This window comes from Mycotypha africana, assembly GCF_025528875.1.
Source record: "Mycotypha africana strain NRRL 2978 chromosome Unknown BDF20scaffold_7, whole genome shotgun sequence".
NCBI lineage: Eukaryota > Fungi > Mucoromycota > Mucoromycetes > Mucorales > Mycotyphaceae > Mycotypha > Mycotypha africana.
In genome coordinates this window covers 749,713-768,276 of record NW_026515731.1, presented here as the reverse complement: position 1 = coordinate 768,276, position 18,564 = coordinate 749,713, and the positions used below count along the sequence as shown (strand labels likewise).

Below are 18,564 nucleotides of genomic sequence, written 5' to 3'. Positions count from 1 at the left end.
TTGCTGCAAAATCAAGCCTACAATGTTTTTACCATTGTTCTTATCCTAATACCCTTTTTCAGTTCAAGTCTCCCAATTATTGCATGTCTGTCGAGCAGTAATAGATTTTTCAAAAAGTAATATTGTAGACCAACGTGCTTCCACTTCAGTAAGCTCAAGTCGCGTTCCCCATTCCAAATGATGCAGTTTACTTTTTTTTTGTATCAGTTTCTGGATAGCGTCAAAACATGATCAATCGTCTTGTCGTTCATCAACCACTTGCAACCTTGCTGTAGCTTGGGTGTACTGACACTAACGATTTCCGTGCGGAACGTAGAGTGCGCGAAGCTCTTGAGTATCACTTTTTTGAATCCACCAATCAGATTGCAGTATTTCCAAAAGACAACTCTACATAGCATAAGTACGCATTCACCCATCTACGCAATAGGTGTAATCTCAAACCTCTCTGGGGACTCGTGGGCCACAGTGTTGGCACGCGGGATGAAACAGAAAGTACCATTACCATTAAAAAAGACTACTTGGGACGGACAACGTCAATATTTTACTACAAAAGTTCTATTTGAAGAGGCTACAATCCGCGAGTACCTTCAGGCGCAACAAGTTGCTTTCATTGTCCACTCCGCTTTACTCCAGTCATTAATCGTCTCTCTGCTCCGCAAACTTTTCTTGATTGAGCAGTCTATCGGCCCTGTTCTGGGAGGGGCTTTCAACCCTCTCTCGTTGCGTAGCCCCCGCTTCCGACAGGACCTAGTAGTATCCATGAAATTCGCTACAGATTCCGACACCCAAAAAGCTTTAGATGAGAAGCCCAAACCGAGGCCCAAACGCAATCAAGTTGATTGAAAAAATGCAAGGACCGGGCAATCAAATTTATAAGTAGTTGATTAAGCGAGGCGTCGATACTGGGTCGCTCTACAGGTCTTATGAGGTCCTCTCAGTACTTGCGCGAAATATAAATGTTCAAAGCAACAGCTCGACGTCTCAACGAAGTAGGGGCTGCAATCTTCTCTGATATTTTATGATTTCTGAACGCCTGACCAAATTCACAATTAAGAATATCATATAGGGAACTTGTTGAGAAGCCATGAAAAGCTTTTAGATGCAGAACGTCAATAAGTTTGAAGGAGCAAGTATAACTTCAAGAAACCATACAGTTTGACACTCTTTAGAAGGTACTAAGATAATTGATTGTAGAATATATATGGTTTGAAATAAACCACAACGTAAAAGCATTCTATTCATTCTGTAATGTTCATTTTTGTCAGTTTATTATTGCAAACATAAACGTTACAATACTGTGCTTTTATTTTATGTACGCTACGGCCTATAACCTTTATTTCAGTATTATATTCGCGAATACCAAATATCATAATTTTGTTCGTTGTCTTTATCACCAAAAGGCCTTGACGCTGCTATTCTCAGTTTATAGTCACCAGCAGGCAATCGTTTACCAATTTTCGCTATAAAGAGCAGCAATAGCCCGCAAAGATTTTATTACGTATAATTGAGTAATATAAACTATATGACATGCGTTTCTTTCCTTCCTAGACAGGACGCATTTGTAGTAATATGACGTAAAGTCTGCCATGTCTACTTTCCTTACAGTCTGTAGGCCGGAATTTCATTTTAGCAGTTACCCCATTGATTTTTTCGGGTTTATAAGTCATGAAAAGCCTTCTTCACACAGTTAACTGTGGACTGATTCGCTTTGGCAATGGTTAGAGCGAGATCGATGGCCAGAGCTTGCAATTGTTTGTTTAAACTCTTGTTCCCCAGGATTGTTAATGTTTCGGTTCCCTCAAACAGACACATGAGTTCATCGAAGGTCGCTTTGATAATCCCTTTATCAATGTTTTCCGCAAGTCGACGACAGTTTCTTTTTTCAGTTTGTTTCAGTTTGTGATAACCGATAATCCAATTTCTTGAAACAATCTTGAAGCGATGCGGTACCCTGCATTTTCATGTCCCTTGGGCCAATCTGCAAGGGTAAAAATGGAATACGATCTGGTACTGATATCATTTGTTTCTTCATTGGAGGTACGACAAAGGAAGAAGGTCGATGGTAGGTCAAACCGAGTTCTCCATTGGCGAAATTGAGCAGCTAAATCAAGTTGTCAATGGAGCATGCAGCGTCATTCTGGGCAATGAAGCTCGCTTCTTCCAAGCACTCTTCTTGATATAAATTTCAGTCGAAAGTGATTTTTCCTTAGTGTTTAACACGAACGCTGATGTTGTGGGACCATTGTCGAGACGTATGCTTGAAGTAACCAAGGCGTTGAAGGTTCTGGTATCAACCAGCAACTTTTGTCCGTCACTGGCGGTTACAGTTGTGGGCCACACATGGCGATAACAGCTGTTTATTGGTGGAAGAGACGTTGTTGGAACCACACCTTTTCGTATTTGGAATGATTCACAGTATCAATTGCGCGATGACGACTGTACACTTCTATGCAGTTCACAACAATACTTCGACCTGAGTCCGTGTCCAGTAATATCATGCAAGCAAGCAATCTAGCCGAGGCATACACCATTTGTGGAAACGCTGACCAGTCTTTATTTAAGAACGAACACATTTCTTCACGGAGTGAGTATAGCTTGAGCGCATTATCTATTTTGGATATTTGCCGCTTCCAATCGAAGAATATAGGCTGACAGTTATTGTTGTTCTCATTTTCTTTTTTTCGGTGGTGTCGTGTGATATCTAAAATATATCACATTTTTTTCAGCGAATTCCTATCTATCAATTCAAAACTTATAAACTTTTTACCATGTCTGCCTCCAACAACAACTGTCGCTCCTTCTACCCCTGTCACTCAAGAACAAATGAAATTCCACATGGATAACCTTGACATACCATGCAGGATGGCCTTGAAGAATCTGTCAACACTGAGGTATCCCTCACTGACGGTGTTTAACCCAGCTCTGCCACTAGTACCTCCGGTTCTATTGCCGTTCTACGTACAAGTCTGAAAAACCTAACCAATGCCATCGCTCTGGGTTTCATATGAAAGCTGAAGCAAATGAAGCAGCTGAATACATTCAGTATCTTGAAGGCCTTCAAAAGGTCTACCAACATGAGCAAGTCATAAGCTCCCCTTTTACTGGTTCCACTCCTCTTACTACTACAGCCAATGATCGATACCGCTTCTTGATCCCAACGGATTTGCCTTACTGGCAATGACAAGGTAACGTTTGGAAGGAATCTGCTGATTCTCAGGAGTCAGTGGAGGAATTGCTTGACAACTTCTATATAAGTGTTACATCCACTGGTCTGGATATCGACCAACACTAAGCACGTCTCATGCCAGTTCGTATAAACCGAGACCAACGCTCATGGTTCGAACTAACCTTAAAAGGCCGGGATCTCACTCGGAAAGAGGTTAAAGCGATCGTCCTGGAAGACTACGGTACTCATGATACTGCGGCCGAAATCGATAACAAGGACAAGCTTCTCTCTCTTGGTATAAATCGTAACGAAACGGTACAAACGTTTTCTAACCGCTTACAACGGATTCGCCGAACCACCAAGTGGGAAGATGATATTACTACAGCCACAATCTTCAGACGTGCCTTATTACCCACATTGCGAAAAGAAGTAGTTCGAACTCTGTTGAATCTCCCGCGCAATGCGCAAGACACTGTTGGCAAAGTAGCTGCCAAAACAAGACTGGTCGCCTCCTCTGACATCTGCAACAATGGGGCTGGTCGTCTTGAAGCAACAACTACCAATGGTCGTAAATCTTCTGTATCTTCTTCTTCTCGTCGTTCGCCAATCCCGCAAGGTTAATGGTACTAATAATGGCAACAACAATCAGCTTGGTCTCTCCAGGAAATCCACTAGTTCTGGCTCAATTAAAGAAAAAGAGAATGTAGGGAATTTGAAAAGGTATCAGCCAACCATGTTTCGTCGTCCGTTTCTGCTTCCGCTTCCGCCAACTCGATACCATCAGCACCCGTCTCTCATGCACATAAGCCAAAGAACATTTGTCGCAACTGTACAGATAACGTGCAATGGACTCGAGAACACGCTTCTTGTTGCCGAAGGGATAGGGTGAACCAATCAGCTCCTACCAGAGCATTTTGCTCTGCCCATATGGTTAACACTAATGGTGCATCTTCTCCTCCGTTAAACAACGAAACTTTCACATGGCTCTCCAAATGGAATCCACATGCAAACACCACTAACGAAAATAACAGTGGTAGTACCGAAACCTCTACATGGTTGTCCAAATGGAACCCACATGCAAACACCGCTAATGAAAATAATAACAGTGGTAGCATGATGGATGTTGACGAACAAGGCTACCCAGTCAACCATGACTGTAAGTCTCATATGCACTTTAGCACAAAACAGAATGACGGTTCATCAACTAACCATTCTTTATTAATACCTATCACTATAGAAAACATCAACACTTTTGCCTTGCTTGACAGTGGTTCTTCTTTTAGTGCTATAGACATTAATTTTGCTGCTAAATATAATATTAATATAAATAAAAAGGTCACTGGTTCTGTTGTACTTGCCACAGCTTCATCTGAATACAAGCGTTACGGTACTACCTTACAACCATTAAGCATTATTTAAGGTGATAAAAAGGATACCATCATCTATACATTCCATACTTTCGAAATTCTTCCTTTATCTTTAGAACATAGGTTGCCATTGGTTTGGATCTATTGCCTAAATTGACTATAACATTCAATAACCCGGCTATTAAGTACATTTACCATGGCCCTGTAATTGACGAAGAATGTTGTTGACGATGCACCTAAACCTAACAATTCACCCTACGGTACAGCACAACAGCAAGCACTATTTACTGCTGCAATCAAACCTTTTCTCCGAAAGAACGCTTTGATGCCGAGAAATTCTTTTAGCACAGTACCCGAAACTGTTATACGTCCCGATACTATTCTTGGAAAACAGTCTATCCCCTCGATAGGTCTACATTTTATATATCCAAAAATATTGTACTCAAAATCCCAATTTTTTGTTCGTTTGAACCGAAAGGAATACATCTTTGGTCCCAACTGTCACAACCCAATCCATTTTGGAGAAGGCATTCAACGTTTCGCGATAGGAAGGCTTTACACCAGACCATCAAAGCATATCGACAAGAGAACTTAGACGCCATCCTTTCAGCGCCCAACTCAGAGTTGACAAACCAATCTCGCCCTACCGTTTCTCTTGAACCCATTCTTTGGCTCACAATGAGCTTTATTGACCGTAGTCGCTGTCTTCGTTGAAGACTGGGCTGGCTCCCCAATAACTACTCAGCCCATTGCCTATTCCACCCCCTATGCACTCTCACTAAAGCCCACACCAATGCCTACAAATGCATTACGGCCTGCAACTTCCGACAACTGCCGTTGACCCCATTCATCATTTGTTGAACCAACTCTCCACTCGACCCATAAAACAGCGTGCCAATGCCCTAGTCAACTGGAGTATATCTTGGCCAATTGTCCAAATGCTTCTTTATGAGGCCTTCAGCACGAGAAAATGCCCCCTACCCCTCTAGTTGTGTGCAATGAACCGCTACATTCAGTAAACCACGCTTTTCGCAAAGGGAGTAGCTACCACAAGAGAAAAATAAAGCTAATACACTTCTAACAGTATTTAAACAAAGCTTTTTTCCTGCCGATTATCGTTTTATACACGGATCTTTGGTGTTATACTTAGGTTCATATTCGTTGGAGCCTTTACAAAAAAATAAATAAATAATAATTTAGGAATGCTTTACTGTTATTGCGAAACCGTAAAAAGAAAAAACAAAGGAACCAATACACTCTACAAGGGCTCAAATCTGCCATCATTATTCTATCCCGTGCAAGAAGGGTTTTGTATTCTGGTTCGCAGTACTAACTCAAGTGTGCAATATATCGTTGGTTCATTTTTCGTCATGAACCTTTCTTCACGTCTTCCATGCGGTTCCTCAAATAAGTACCTTAATAGTTTTTGACCACATCCTGTCTTCTTTTCTCCAATATTAAAGAAGGAAGGAGGAGGAGGGTTGTTCAAGTTATAAGTTTCAAGGCAATTGTGTGATTACCCCAAGTCGCATCATCTACAAACAACCAAAATAAAATTCAAGCAAAGTCAGGTTGTTATGGCCCAATGAATATACGTCAAAATGCTCATTGTAGCTCCGTCGTAAAAAACAAAAAATCAGGCAAGATCGAGTTACACCGAAAAAAAACCAACCATAAGCAGAAACTTATTCCTCCAACCATTCGAAACTATATTACTTCCTTTATTGAATTCGTACCCTATCTGTGCCTTCTTAGTCACTTTAACCCACAGCGAATAAAAAAGAAAGAAAAAGCGATTCTAGAGGGAAAAGGTGTATAGAAACTGCAGCCTCCCGTTCAGTAGCGAAAATACAAAGGACATAATGGCCAGGAAAATGTTTAAAACCATTGAAGCAGATGTCGATGCCGGAACTCAAGACGATCGACTTTACAATAAAGCTTTCGACAAATTCAGATCCTCTTTAAGGAATACATTGCTGCCACTCATACGAAAGGAAACACCTATACTAGCAGCCATGCAGGTAAAATTATATAATAAAAGACGATAATTTAAAAATTGGGGTCTCTGACCAATCTATCCAATTTGTCGTATAGAAAAAGATTCGCTCTCCAGGATTAGATACTTATTTTATATGGACAGCCAATTTAGGTACACATACTTTTTTTATGGTATTCTTACCTATCCTCATCTGGTTCGGTAATGACGAGATTGGTAGAAAGTACGGGTCGTTCTTCTTTGGTCGAAAACTTTAAAAGTAATTCTTTAAACTCAAACCCTTCTGAAATGCATTAATTGTTAGTATTGCTATTTTGACAGCGTCAGGCGTGTTTTGGTCAGGTTTTGTCAAGGTATGTTATTAAGTTAAGTTGTAGGAAACCCATAAGCAGTGATGAACAAAGTACTATAGGATTTTTTATGTCTACCTCGGCCACTCTCACCCCCCGTACATCGATTGACTATGTCGCCGTCCGTTGCTCTAGAATACGGATTCCCATCCACACATTCCACCAATTCAATTCAAGTTGCTTTATTCTTCATTTCATTGGCTTGTGAAAAATTTACACCAGAATCACCAGCGAGAATGATCTCCATAATTGCTTGTACCATTTATGCTGTGAGCGTTGTATTTGGCCGAGTTTATTGCGGAATGCATTCTGTGACAGGTCAGGAAAAAAAAATGGTTACAATTGCATACATACGAGCACACGCACACAGACTTGATATAAGCAACAGTTAGATTAAGACAACTATCATCTTTTTTCCTAAAAAAAAAAAAAAAATAGACTGTGTTGGAGGAACCATATTGGCGTATATCCTTTATTGGGTTCAATGGACATTCAGAGAACAAATCAATTATCTACTTACTGATCAGTCTTCTTATTGGGGTAAGAAGCGGATACAATTAAGACTTACATTTGGCCACTGCAGGGAACCAGAAAATGTTTAACCGGCATCGCGTCTCTCTTTATTATAGTGCTTTTGGGTATCCCACTGATATTGATGCTTGTTTCATTACAGTAAGTGTTTGAGATGCGATTCATAAAGTAGGTTTACAAGAATTATGAAAAATGACTTTTTCAATTCGTAGTCCTGACCCAATGGAAAGGTGTCCTTGCTTTGAAGACAGGTACGCTATTTGATACTGCATAATGATGCCAATGATGTGAAAACTAACAAGGTAGGCGCTGTGCAACACTTGTAGCGTCTGCTTTATGGGTGTGTTGATTGGTTTATTGCCAGGTACATGGTTATGTTATGGTAGTGATGTCTGCGTCAAAGGACTATCGTCATCGATCATTTCGATGCAATTAGGTCTGCTGGGTTCTCTATTGCTTATTTTAAAGCTGGTTATCGGCGTTGCTTGTTTATTTATATGGAGAATTGCCTGTAAGAAATTATGTTACTTTATTCTGCCACCCATTTATCGCGTATTCAACCTTCCTCACCGTAAATTTGAAATTGGCGCGAGGTAAGCTTGTCAGTTTTACTCATAAAAGAAATGGGACTTGACTCATAGATCCTCTCTGTATAGGACCTATAAGAGTTTACGTAGAGAAAGTATCCACCCCGTTCCTTCGGTTCTGGACTTTCAATCCATATCAAATTATATGGACGACCATGAGCATGTTGGTATTCAGTCTGCTATCGATCTGAAAGAAGCACAAAATCAGCAATTGTCTCACCGTGGAAATAATAATGGTCAACATCAGCATATGCCTATTTCAACCTCTGTTCCTGAAAAAGAAGCTTTTGATCCTACATCTTTATTAGTGTTGGAAGATGCACCACTTCGATATGATGTTGACATTGTGACAAAGTTGATTGTTTACGCAGGTATTGGATTCATTGCTACTTTTGTTGTTCCCATCATTTTCCGCATCATGTCGAACGTGTTATAGCTTTTCCTTTGTTTGTAATCTGAACTATCTTTCATGTACATCATTTATACAATATATATATGTATGTGTATCTATATACGTTATATATATCTTAATTCCACTGTTTCGTTATCGTAAACTCATCTTTAATTTACTTCACTAGTTTACTGTACTAGTTTAATATAACTTTTTAATCCGAATTGCCAGAAACCCCAATCATCATCCAATAAATTTCTTGGTAAATCATCAATACTAACTCATCTTTTTAGTGACTATATCTGTAAACTTTTGATGTACACATGAAATTTTATTGGTAATAATTATCGATTTCTAGATACAGGCATGACTAACGGTAGCCAGGAGCTATAGGCTATTGGCCCGAAACAACCACCTTACCCTTCTCTAAAAACCCATGCTCACGATCGCCTCCCATGAAAGTCGGGCAGATACAAAATCGAACCAAGCCCTGGGTTCTCCCTTTGACTTCTGTCATGGTATCTTCTTCAAAAGGTTGCTTACTACCTTCTTCGATGGGTATGATTTTTATCTCTACTTCTTGACCGCGAATAGCCAACGTCAGCTTCATAGCCTTATCCACAATATCACAAATCTTGCTATAGTATCGTTTATTCTCATCATCCACTTGAGCGTCATTTTCTCTTATAAAAGGATGGTAAATATCTGCCAGATCGTCATAGATCTTTTGAGCAATTTTTTGTTTTTCCTTGTTGGCCACTTGCTGAATTTCACTCATATTGTTGCTGTTGTTAGTGTTGTTGCTATCTGCAGTGGTAGCAGTGGAATTAGTAGCTGTAGCAGGCGTCGCGGTGACGGTTGCAGTAGTCGTGCTGGAGGCATTATGGTTGTTGTTTGCACGGGTAGATTTAGCAACAACAGCAGCCATTTGTTGTCGTAATCGAACGGAAAATTGGGAGTTATGTTGTTGCAACCATGAATGTAACGCAAAATAAGCATCGTTGACCTTTAAACCGGGATAGATAGGTGCACTAAAAATATATTTGACTAAATGTTCATGAACAAGCTTTTCAGCAAGTAAATTGGTAAGGGAAGGATCGACCCATTTTTCTGTTTCGACTATGGCAGTGGTAGTGGCAGTGGCGGTATTAGTAGTAGTAGTGGTGGTGGTGGTAGTAGTAGAAATATTTGTTTCATTATTGTTCGGGTGCTGATCTTTATCATTCGTTGTTGTAGTATTTTCCGTGTTATTATCAGTTGTTGTCGTGGGTAATGTTGCAGTGTTCACAGATGATGCGGTGGATAAAATGGGTAAATCTGGCCATGTAGAACAAAATTTTTCGGTTGCCTTCACTTTATCTGCTTTCTTATTTAATGTCATGATCAATCTTGCAATAGAATATTTCAATAATTTAAAAGAATCACGAATAGTAGAAAGATCATCATCTGTAGCTCGAACCGACCGTGTATGTTCGAAGAAACTGTGCTCTATATTGGCGTACTCCACCTCTCTTTCTTTAAATACACGCTGAGCTTCTAATAGATCCGCTTCTAAACGCTCTTTTACGGATTTTTCTGCCTGAACTTCTTGCGATTTTTGCGCAATGAGTTCATTCAAGTGTTCTAGCTCGGCTTGTAATTGAGCAGCAGTGTTGTCGGAAGAATGAATGGCGGGCGGTGCATCGTCACTTATTCTGTTGTTGCTGTTGTTATAGTTGAAGTCGTCAATATGTATATCGTTCGTCATCTCGTCTAGGTAGATTAGAGTCAACGTAGAAAGCAAAAGATGAGTTTACGTAAAATAGGTGATTGAGAAGCAGAAAACAGTAGAAGAAAGTAGAAAAAAGAAGGGGGAGGGGTTCGAGCGAATACCATAAAAAAAAGAAGATTAAGGTTTAAAGGATCTGTACCTGTTCTGTTATTGTCCACAGTAGTTTGGTGCTGCTGTTGTTGAAGTGATTCTGGTGTCGCACTATCTGTTACTGGTGGTGTACTTGTGGATAGTGAATTCGAGCCATAGGAGGCTGAACTCGTTAACCCAGGCCTATGATTGCTATTATTACCGTTGCTTGCTGTCAAATCACCTGTGCTTTGTGTAGGCAAAGCTATTATGGAAGCCTTTTTATCCTTTTTACTGGATTTAAATAGTCCTCTCATTTTACTTCCTGCTGATCCGAGATTACGAACTGTTTTTGAGCGATGAAGGGACGATTTAGAAGGTTGTGGTGCAATATCATTCAAGTTTATTTGCTCTTCATGGGCAGGTATCTGGGGAGGTGGTAGAGGTATATGGGACGATTGACTATGTGCAAGCAGTTGTGAAGTGAATTCAGGTTGGGGCCCATCCTGTTGTCGTTGTTCTTCATGTGTAGCTGCAGCAGTGGCGACAGCAGTGTTGTTATCAGTCATACTGAAGAAGAATAAAACTAAAAAAAGCTAATTTGGAAAAGAAAAGGAGCTTTTCGGCTTTTTTTGTGTGGGTGTACAAATTTGAAGTAATGTCAACACTTCGCTAAATGAAGCGGAATATGATTGGGCGATTGAGTTTTCACGCTTTTGCGACAATGAGTCTTCTTCCTTGTCATTCATCTTCTTCGCAAAAGCTGTAAAGGAGGTTCAATGTAAATAAATTAAATGTGTTGAAAGATAGAACAGGAAGCGATAAAGATTTTGCTTGAACGGTAACCTAGCGGCCCAAATGTACTTGAGGATATGATATTAGAACGAGACATGAAGCGAGTGATGATTAGAGTAGGCTTTTTTTGAGAGCGATAGGTACACGTTATCCATGCAAGAGCTTAAGAATCATTCGGGATAACGATAAAGCATCCTATTGTTTGCAGCGTTAACAGAGTATATCACACAATGGCTTCCTGGATCGCACAAATTTTTGTGTTTCCTTCCCTCATGATGGCAGCCTATTAAATCCAAGGCTGTTACAATGTTAATTGCCTCCTTCTTCCTATTTTTTTTTTTTTTTTTTTCTACAACTCTCTTCACACACTCCAAATAGACTCTTCTTTCCTTGCTTACACATTTTTCGTTCTATCCATCAAGTAATCTATTTATCCATATATTATTTTAATCTGTGCCTGAGTCTTGTTTATTATTTTTGTTCGGGTTACTGAATTGTCAAAAATAGAATTCGCTGACCGAGAATTACAGAGCCATATATCCAATCAACGTAAAGACACTTGCAGAAAAGAAGTCCTGTTTGTCAATGAGATCATGTCCATCTCGTCCGTACTTTGTAATTTCGGTCACTCTTCTTATACTATTGCTCTCAACCTTTTCGTATTCGCTGCATTCGACATCTTTTTTCAATGAAAGGAGGATCGGACGATACAATGAGCATTTTTTAGTGGCTCGAAATGAACCTGATTCGAACAACCCCACACGAACAGTCAAAACAATCACTGTAACAACCAATAAAATGACTGAAAGTGAAACTTACCATGGCAATAAAAAGGAAACCGATCGTAGTAATAAAGACGATAAGAAAACCATTACTACTGAAATCAATATTACTTATACGACTGTTGTTTATGGACCAGTTATTCCGCCTTCACCCTTTGTCTCTGCCGTACCGATGCCGACAATTCATAATATGACAGATATTGGCTCAGCGCACCAAGAAAGTGAACGACAGCAGGCGAGTGACAGTTTAGACAATAATAAAGGCAGTACCACCAAGCCCAATAATAATAATAATAATAATAATAATAATATAGCAGAAAGTTTGAAAGACGATCAGCAAGCCTTAAAACGTATGGTGATGATTGTATCACTGGTAGGTGGATTTGGCTTTATTGCAGTTGCCACAACTGTTGTTATTTTCACCAGAATGCGAATAAAAAACCGAAAGCAAAGAGAAATGGGTGAACGTGATATGAGCTCCACTTTTGAATTTTATTCTGACAATCGTCATGACCATCATAATAACAACAGCAACAGCAATAGTAGCAACCATCACAGCCATACGAGCAGTGCTAGTATGAATCATAATAGCAGTTATCGGCCCTCTCATCATCAGCAACACCAACATAATATAAGTTCTTCCTCATCCCATCCCACAAGTTCTTATGCGCCAACTGCCAATTTCGCCTTGGCTACAGCGGATGAAACAATTGAACCTTCAGCACCACCGCTCACCATGGAACATCAGAACATGCTACCCTTAGTCGAACATGAGCACCATCGACATCACCACGAGCATAGTACTGGCAGCATGAGAACCCCTCCGCAGCAGCAACAACAGCAAAGACGCTATGTATTGTCCATAAGTTCACAATCTTCAGCGCCACCCACCCCTTCAGCCCCCACGGCGAAAGAATTAGATGCTATGATCGAAGATGATCAACTACAGCAACAAGAGCCTACTACATCTACCCATCGTTTTCATGCACATAATCATCACCATCACGATCATCATCGCAGGTGCCCTAATTGTTCGCCTTATTTCATCATGTCTTCAACAGCAATAGCGGCATCTGTTACAACGAACACTACTCCCTATCCCATTCCGGAAATTCCACCACCGGCCTATACACCCACTGCACCGCCTTATCATGCTTTGCCAGTAGAGGCAAGAACAGTAATACCCTATGGTGAAAATAGTGATGCTGCTGCTGTTACGATAACGCATTCCAATAGTGAGAATGCTATCAGTAGCACAGCTCTTGCAACAGCAACAACGTCAAGTAGTCTTTTGATACCGCCGGCATTACCATCCAGGCGACACTCGACTGGAAATTAACCACTTGAGTCATACTACGCCATTCGCAACACTTTTCGATCTCTCGTCTCGGTGTTTCACTCCTTGCTCTGTATATCATTTCCTATGTTACTATAATTTTATTTTCTTTTTCTTTTTGTATATCGATTGCTTATCAAAAATACATATACCCCTCCTTTTTATATTTTTCTATTTTTATCGTTCAAAAGTGCGTAATCTGAGTAAAATAACAGGTGTATACTCTGCTGTGAATTTATAGATTGTCACATGACTGGCTTCGATGCTTTGATCCTGGATAGCAGCACAACTGGGCATATAAAGTGGAGATATATCCACTTTAGCTTTTTTAAAAAATGGATGAATGGCTGATAACCCATACGATTTCATAGCGCTCAATTGATGCGAAAGGGCCCCAAGTAAAAAGCGACTTGTTAGGATCATCGGTCCGTCTTTTCAATTTTTTTGATAGAACTATGAATGACGTTCAACAAAGAGGAGCTCTTGAAAGCTGAGGGGAGGGGAGGGGTGGTATTATTCTTGTCCTTCGTCTCGATTTTACTATCCCAGAAGAATAGGAGTAAGAAGTCTAAGAAAGACACACACACCGAGACTAATATTGATTACGTTTCGACCAAGGTACAACTAGGTTCAGTTGATGTCTTCTCCTTCTCGTCACTTCCCTCATCCCCCTTCTCTTTTCTCTTCAATACGTAGAATTGTATAGTTTATCTATATATATGTGTCTCGAAGTCAATGGTGCCTCTTTTATGCTATTTTTTTTTATGAATGACAGATACGATTTAGACCAAGAAAAAAAAAGGGCAGTACCTTTACTTACATAGTTTGAAACGGCTTTTATTTTTCTGGGGAAAGGGAGCTATGGTTGATAAATCAGATATGCCTAAAACCTCCTATCACTCTGCTCTTTACATTAAAAAAATGAGGTCAACTACCTATTTTGTTCCCTTACGCAAAAGAGAAAGCATAAAAAAGGATTGATTACGACTGCTACTACTACTACTATTACTACCACGGCTTCTTTTCTTTCTTTTCTTGAACCATAGTTGAATCGACACAAAACGTATAGAGCCTACAGAAAAAACCCGTCTCGCTGCACATCATGATCAAATTTTTGACCCTTTTTATCTTTTGCCTCGCTTATATGACGATGGTTTGTCAAGCAGGCAGCTTTCGACGCGTGGGTACTTCAGCCGCAAGAAAAAACCAACTTTTGAATGAATTAATGAAGAGAGAAGATGGTTGTGTGATGACTTGTAGTGGTGAAGTTGCAAACTGTGCTGATCGCTGCGCAGCGTCCCATCCAGCGCGTAACCATGAACTCAAGGTTGTTTGTCAAGAAGGTACTTGTTACTGTGGTTTCGAGGTCGGTGATGATTAAAATGCTATTTCATTCCACATAGAGTGGGTACACATCTTTTTTTTTTTTTTTGCTTTTTCTCTGTGCCTTTACATATACTTCATTTACGTTATGTCCCTTTCCATGATAATAAAAGCTGTCTCTACCCGTTCTTTCTAAAAAAGAGAATTCATCGAATGTCATTTTTATCAGTTGTGGTTCCTTTGAGATGATCAAAAAAATCAAGAAAAAAAAAAAAAAAAACTCGGAAAGTCCGCTCTTTTATTTTTTATTTTTTATTTTTTTTTTTCTGTGGCCTCTACTCTAAAAGCTGTTTTTCTCTGCTCGATTCAGAGATTCTAGTTGACATGGATCACGACGATTCACTTTTGCCTCGCTCACTTTTCGCTGCTTCTACGCTTAAAAGAGAAACTGTTCAGCAAACAGTGGGTAAAATGAGTTAGCAAAGGACGAGGCTTAAATTATGCCTCTGCCCTTCTATTAACGTCTTTACTTAAAAAGACTTGCACTATGCACGACCTAATTAATTTTTTTTCTTTTTGTACTAGATTCAGCGTTGCGATCTGCTGAAAATGTCAACGACCTGACGGCTTGCCGTCAGTATAGCAACGACAATAATGCAACTGCAACAAATTCAAGCGTATCGGCGTCACCTTCTCCAACCTCTCGTCAACAACCACAGCAGAAACAAAAAGCGACACCAAGAAAGAACACGGCCAACTTTGACTATTTCAATGACGCGATCCGTAAAACCGCATCGTCTACTCCTTCCTCATCGAATGTAGATAGCGACAGAGAGCAGGAAAGTGATGACTATGGGGTCAACGACGGCGATAATAGTCATATGCGTGATGAAAGTAACCGTAACGTTGAGCGTATCCATAGGCCTCGTGACGGCAGTAGTATCAGCAGCAGTAGTAGTAGTAGTAGTAGTAACAGCAGTGAGGACGAGGAAGGAAATAGTGAACTTGAAAAACTGGATACTTTTGCCAAAGACCAAATACCAGCATCCGAGTTGTTTGACATAATTCAAAGATTACAAACAAAGGTAAGGAAGAAGTTACTTTTTTAATGTTCGCACTGCGGTTGCATGAGGGAGAAAGGATACATGGAGTTTCCCATTAGCTCATCCAATTTTTTGCTCTTTCTTTCTCTCTCTCTCTCTCTCTCTACACAACTTTTTTATTTTAGCTTGAAAAACAACATAATCGGCAAATCAAGTATCAGAATAAATTAAAGCAATTGAATAGAACTGTCAACAATACGAATAAACTATTATTATACCATGCTAAATTATTGGCCAACCTGAATCAGAATGCAAAAAAGGACAGACAAGAACAAGACTTGAAACGAGATGCTTTCTCTTCTACGATCGCCGCGACTTATAATATACCACAAGTAGCGAAACGATCCAAACCATTCAACGATGAAGCCCGTGGATCGGATGATCATGATCGATTGAAACAGCGTCGTTTGGCAGATGATAAAGCGGAAGCTCCAGTGGACCGCGACACAAGCGATGTCGACAGTAGGTTGCTGCATCGCTTCCACTCAGACCGAGAGTCTATCTCTAGCCCTCCAGTACCATCGTATGTGCGATCAGCGGCTTTCCCGCCCATTTTACCTCCTAGAACTTCTTTGAGCGACAAACCAACAACAACAGCATCCTCCCCATCCTCCTCATCACCACCACCCACATCAAGTATGAATAGGCCAACCGATAGCCGAACCTCTGCCACCACCACCACCACACAGCCGCTCGCGAACAGTAATAGTACTACAACGGGTAGTCATAAATCTGAACCAAGACACAGTCGGTTTAATGTAAATTTTTCCTTTTTTCACAAACATTTTGACAAGGGAAATCATTGTGTTGATGCTGTTCTTTTCTTATAGGAACAGTGGAAGCAACATGTGAATCAAAGGCAGCCGATTGAGGAGATTCCTTTTGCCACCAAGAATTATATGGATGTATTTACCATTAGTAGACGAACCACAGAAACAGTGTTCAGTAGAAAGCCGAGATCGATTTTGTCAAATATTGCTTCGTCCAACATGGACAGTAGTTTACGAAATTTAATGGTCACAACTGATTTAAACGGTGAACTGCAGTTCTGGTAACTATACAGCAGTATGTTGGGGGAATATGGATTGAAACAAATAGCGAGATGTATGTTGATGCCCCCCGTTTTTTCTTTTTATTCTATTGCTATTAGGAATACGCACACACGAAAGTAAAAAAAAAAAAAAAAAAAAAAAAAAAAAAAAAAAAAAAAAAAAAGCGTTAAGTTGTTTTAAAGTGTCAAAAGGAAGGACGTTTCTAATAGTACCTTTTTTATTGCTAACGTAGAAATATCAAGACGATCGGCAAACAACACCTGTATGATACTTGGATTGAAGATATCTGTTGGGTCACGCCTACTTCACTGGCATTTTGTCCATCCAGCAAGGAAGGAGAATCTGTTAAAGTAATTCATCTCGATAAAGTTACTTCGGTAAGCGTACACTTTGCTATGTAACGATCACATCTCAGTGGACTCTTAACTTTTTTTTTTTTTTTCCCCCGTCAATGAATGGATTTGTCTTGCTTTTTGATAATAGTCGAATGTCACGGGCAGAATTCAGAAATTGGATCAAAATCCTCACGATAAAGGTATATCTGTTATCTCGTCCGCCATTACAGGCGATTACAGCACCCCCGGTATAGAGAAATGTAGTTTTGTAACGGGTGGCAATGATAAAAATGTCGTAAAGTATCATGAAAAATCATAGAATCCCAATCCATGCTTTGCATTTCTTGACTGTTTTTTTGCTTGATAGTATTTATGGAATTTAAAGCGTGACAGTCCGGAGGTTGATTTTACAGTAGCCAGTGTGTCTCATCTGTACATCAAGCATACAAATGCTGTTCATGCTTTACATTTCGACAAATATAAAAATTACCTTTGTACAGGTGGTGCTGACAATCGGTTTTTCATCTATGATTTGCAAACAAGCTCTTTAAACCGAGAGTTGAAGCTGAATTCACGTATCACGCAGATTATACCAAGTCCGATCAATCCGAACATTGCACTTATAACGTAAGCTGTATCCCGTCAAAAAGGAACGCATCACCATGTTGACTGACCTTTTCTCTCTCTCTCTCTCTCTCTGCCTCTTCCTTAGAACGGCTGGTCGTTCTGAACAATTTATCGTTTTCGATCAACGTCTCCAAGGCTACGATGGAATTACTTTAAAGTTTGGTCAACAAGAAGGGGACAACCTGTCCCGTTACGTTCGACCAGATATTCATCAAAATGGCTATGTGGTATGTTGTGGATCACAGTCGAATGCTAAGCTCAATTTCTGGGACTTAAGATCCCGTAATGTCATACGAGGAGGACCCTCTTTCAGTTTGGATACAGGCATGAGTGCACGTATCTTACGCTCGGTATTTTTACCGTATAAAAATACGGTGGTGTCAACGTCATCGTATAGAGAATTAGCTTGGCTAGACTACAATGTAAAGAAGGATGAAATGATACAGACACTTTAAATTGCAACTTGGGTTATCCTATCTATAATGTATATATCTCATATTTTTCTTTTTCTCGCACTATTGATTGTCTTTTCGATGCCTATGTTTGGTGCAAATGACAAAATACCTGGAAAAAATAAAAACAAGCATAGGAAATCGTAGCAGACAAAAAAGTGGATCACCTTGTATCGAAAAGATAGAAAAGCGTACTCTATCGATAGATAGCTTATATCTTGAGAGAGGCAATGATGATACCAATGAGTTTTCGGAAATAGAATTCAAGGTATTCACGTCATTCGACAGCTCCATTTCTCTCATCGATTCACACACACGGATTTTCTATACAAAATGATCATAATCTATCGCTCGTGTATGCTGTTATTGAGAAATTAGCAAGCGGATGGATAGCTAAAAATTATTTTTTTCTTTTCTTTTCTTTTACTGCATGGATTACACGGCAATTTAGAGTTACCAAAAAAAAAGTTTGAGCTACTGATTTTCTGTTTATGGACAAAAGTGATGAAATGGCTTCAGTATGACGTCTTC

The 18,564-nt window shown here is 39.8% G+C and overlaps 6 protein-coding genes across 6 annotated transcripts; 4 read left to right on the top strand and 2 right to left on the bottom strand.

Annotated features, from left to right (window-relative positions):
* Positions 1-2,130: 2,130 nt before the first annotated feature.
* On the bottom strand, positions 2,131-2,759 carry BDF20DRAFT_599373 (uncharacterized protein). Its single transcript, XM_053075839.1, has one exon. It carries the CDS (start codon positions 2,571-2,573, stop codon positions 2,358-2,360), a length of 216 nt encoding a protein of 71 aa, XP_052934797.1. The 5' UTR covers positions 2,574-2,759; the 3' UTR covers positions 2,131-2,357.
* Positions 2,760-5,022: 2,263 nt separating this feature from the next.
* On the top strand, positions 5,023-5,247 carry BDF20DRAFT_822218 (uncharacterized protein; the record flags this gene model as incomplete). Its single annotated transcript, XM_053077674.1, has 1 exon — positions 5,023-5,247. A coding segment is annotated over one exon (225 nt), but the record flags the coding sequence as incomplete, so codon positions are not given.
* A 985-nt stretch (positions 5,248-6,232) lies between these two features.
* On the top strand, positions 6,233-8,686 carry BDF20DRAFT_877952 (phosphatidic acid phosphatase type 2/haloperoxidase). Its single transcript, XM_053081475.1, has 9 exons — positions 6,233-6,554; positions 6,628-6,752; positions 6,834-6,882; positions 6,942-7,197; positions 7,318-7,419; positions 7,509-7,551; positions 7,623-7,661; positions 7,737-8,003; positions 8,067-8,686. Exons 1-9 carry the CDS (start codon positions 6,396-6,398, stop codon positions 8,431-8,433), a joined length of 1,407 nt encoding a protein of 468 aa, XP_052934795.1. The 5' UTR covers positions 6,233-6,395; the 3' UTR covers positions 8,434-8,686.
* BDF20DRAFT_877948 (uncharacterized protein) lies at positions 8,687-10,853 on the bottom strand. The gene is made up of 2 exons (XM_053081474.1): positions 10,299-10,853; positions 8,687-10,140 (listed from the first exon to the last, which is right to left on the bottom strand). The coding sequence occupies exons 1-2, from the start codon at positions 10,795-10,797 to the stop codon at positions 8,783-8,785; spliced, it is 1,857 nt and encodes a 618-aa protein (XP_052934794.1). The 5' UTR covers positions 10,798-10,853; the 3' UTR covers positions 8,687-8,782.
* A 755-nt stretch (positions 10,854-11,608) lies between these two features.
* On the top strand, positions 11,609-13,144 carry BDF20DRAFT_836729 (uncharacterized protein; the record flags this gene model as incomplete). Its single annotated transcript, XM_053078979.1, has 1 exon — positions 11,609-13,144. The coding sequence occupies one exon, from the start codon at positions 11,609-11,611 to the stop codon at positions 13,142-13,144; it is 1,536 nt and encodes a 511-aa protein (XP_052934793.1).
* Positions 13,145-17,453: 4,309 nt separating this feature from the next.
* Positions 17,454-18,036, top strand: BDF20DRAFT_822098 (uncharacterized protein; the record flags this gene model as incomplete). The annotated part of the gene is made up of 2 exons (XM_053077665.1): positions 17,454-17,581; positions 17,667-18,036. Coding segments are annotated over 2 exons (498 nt in total), but the record flags the coding sequence as incomplete, so codon positions are not given.
* Positions 18,037-18,564: the final 528 nt, after the last annotated feature.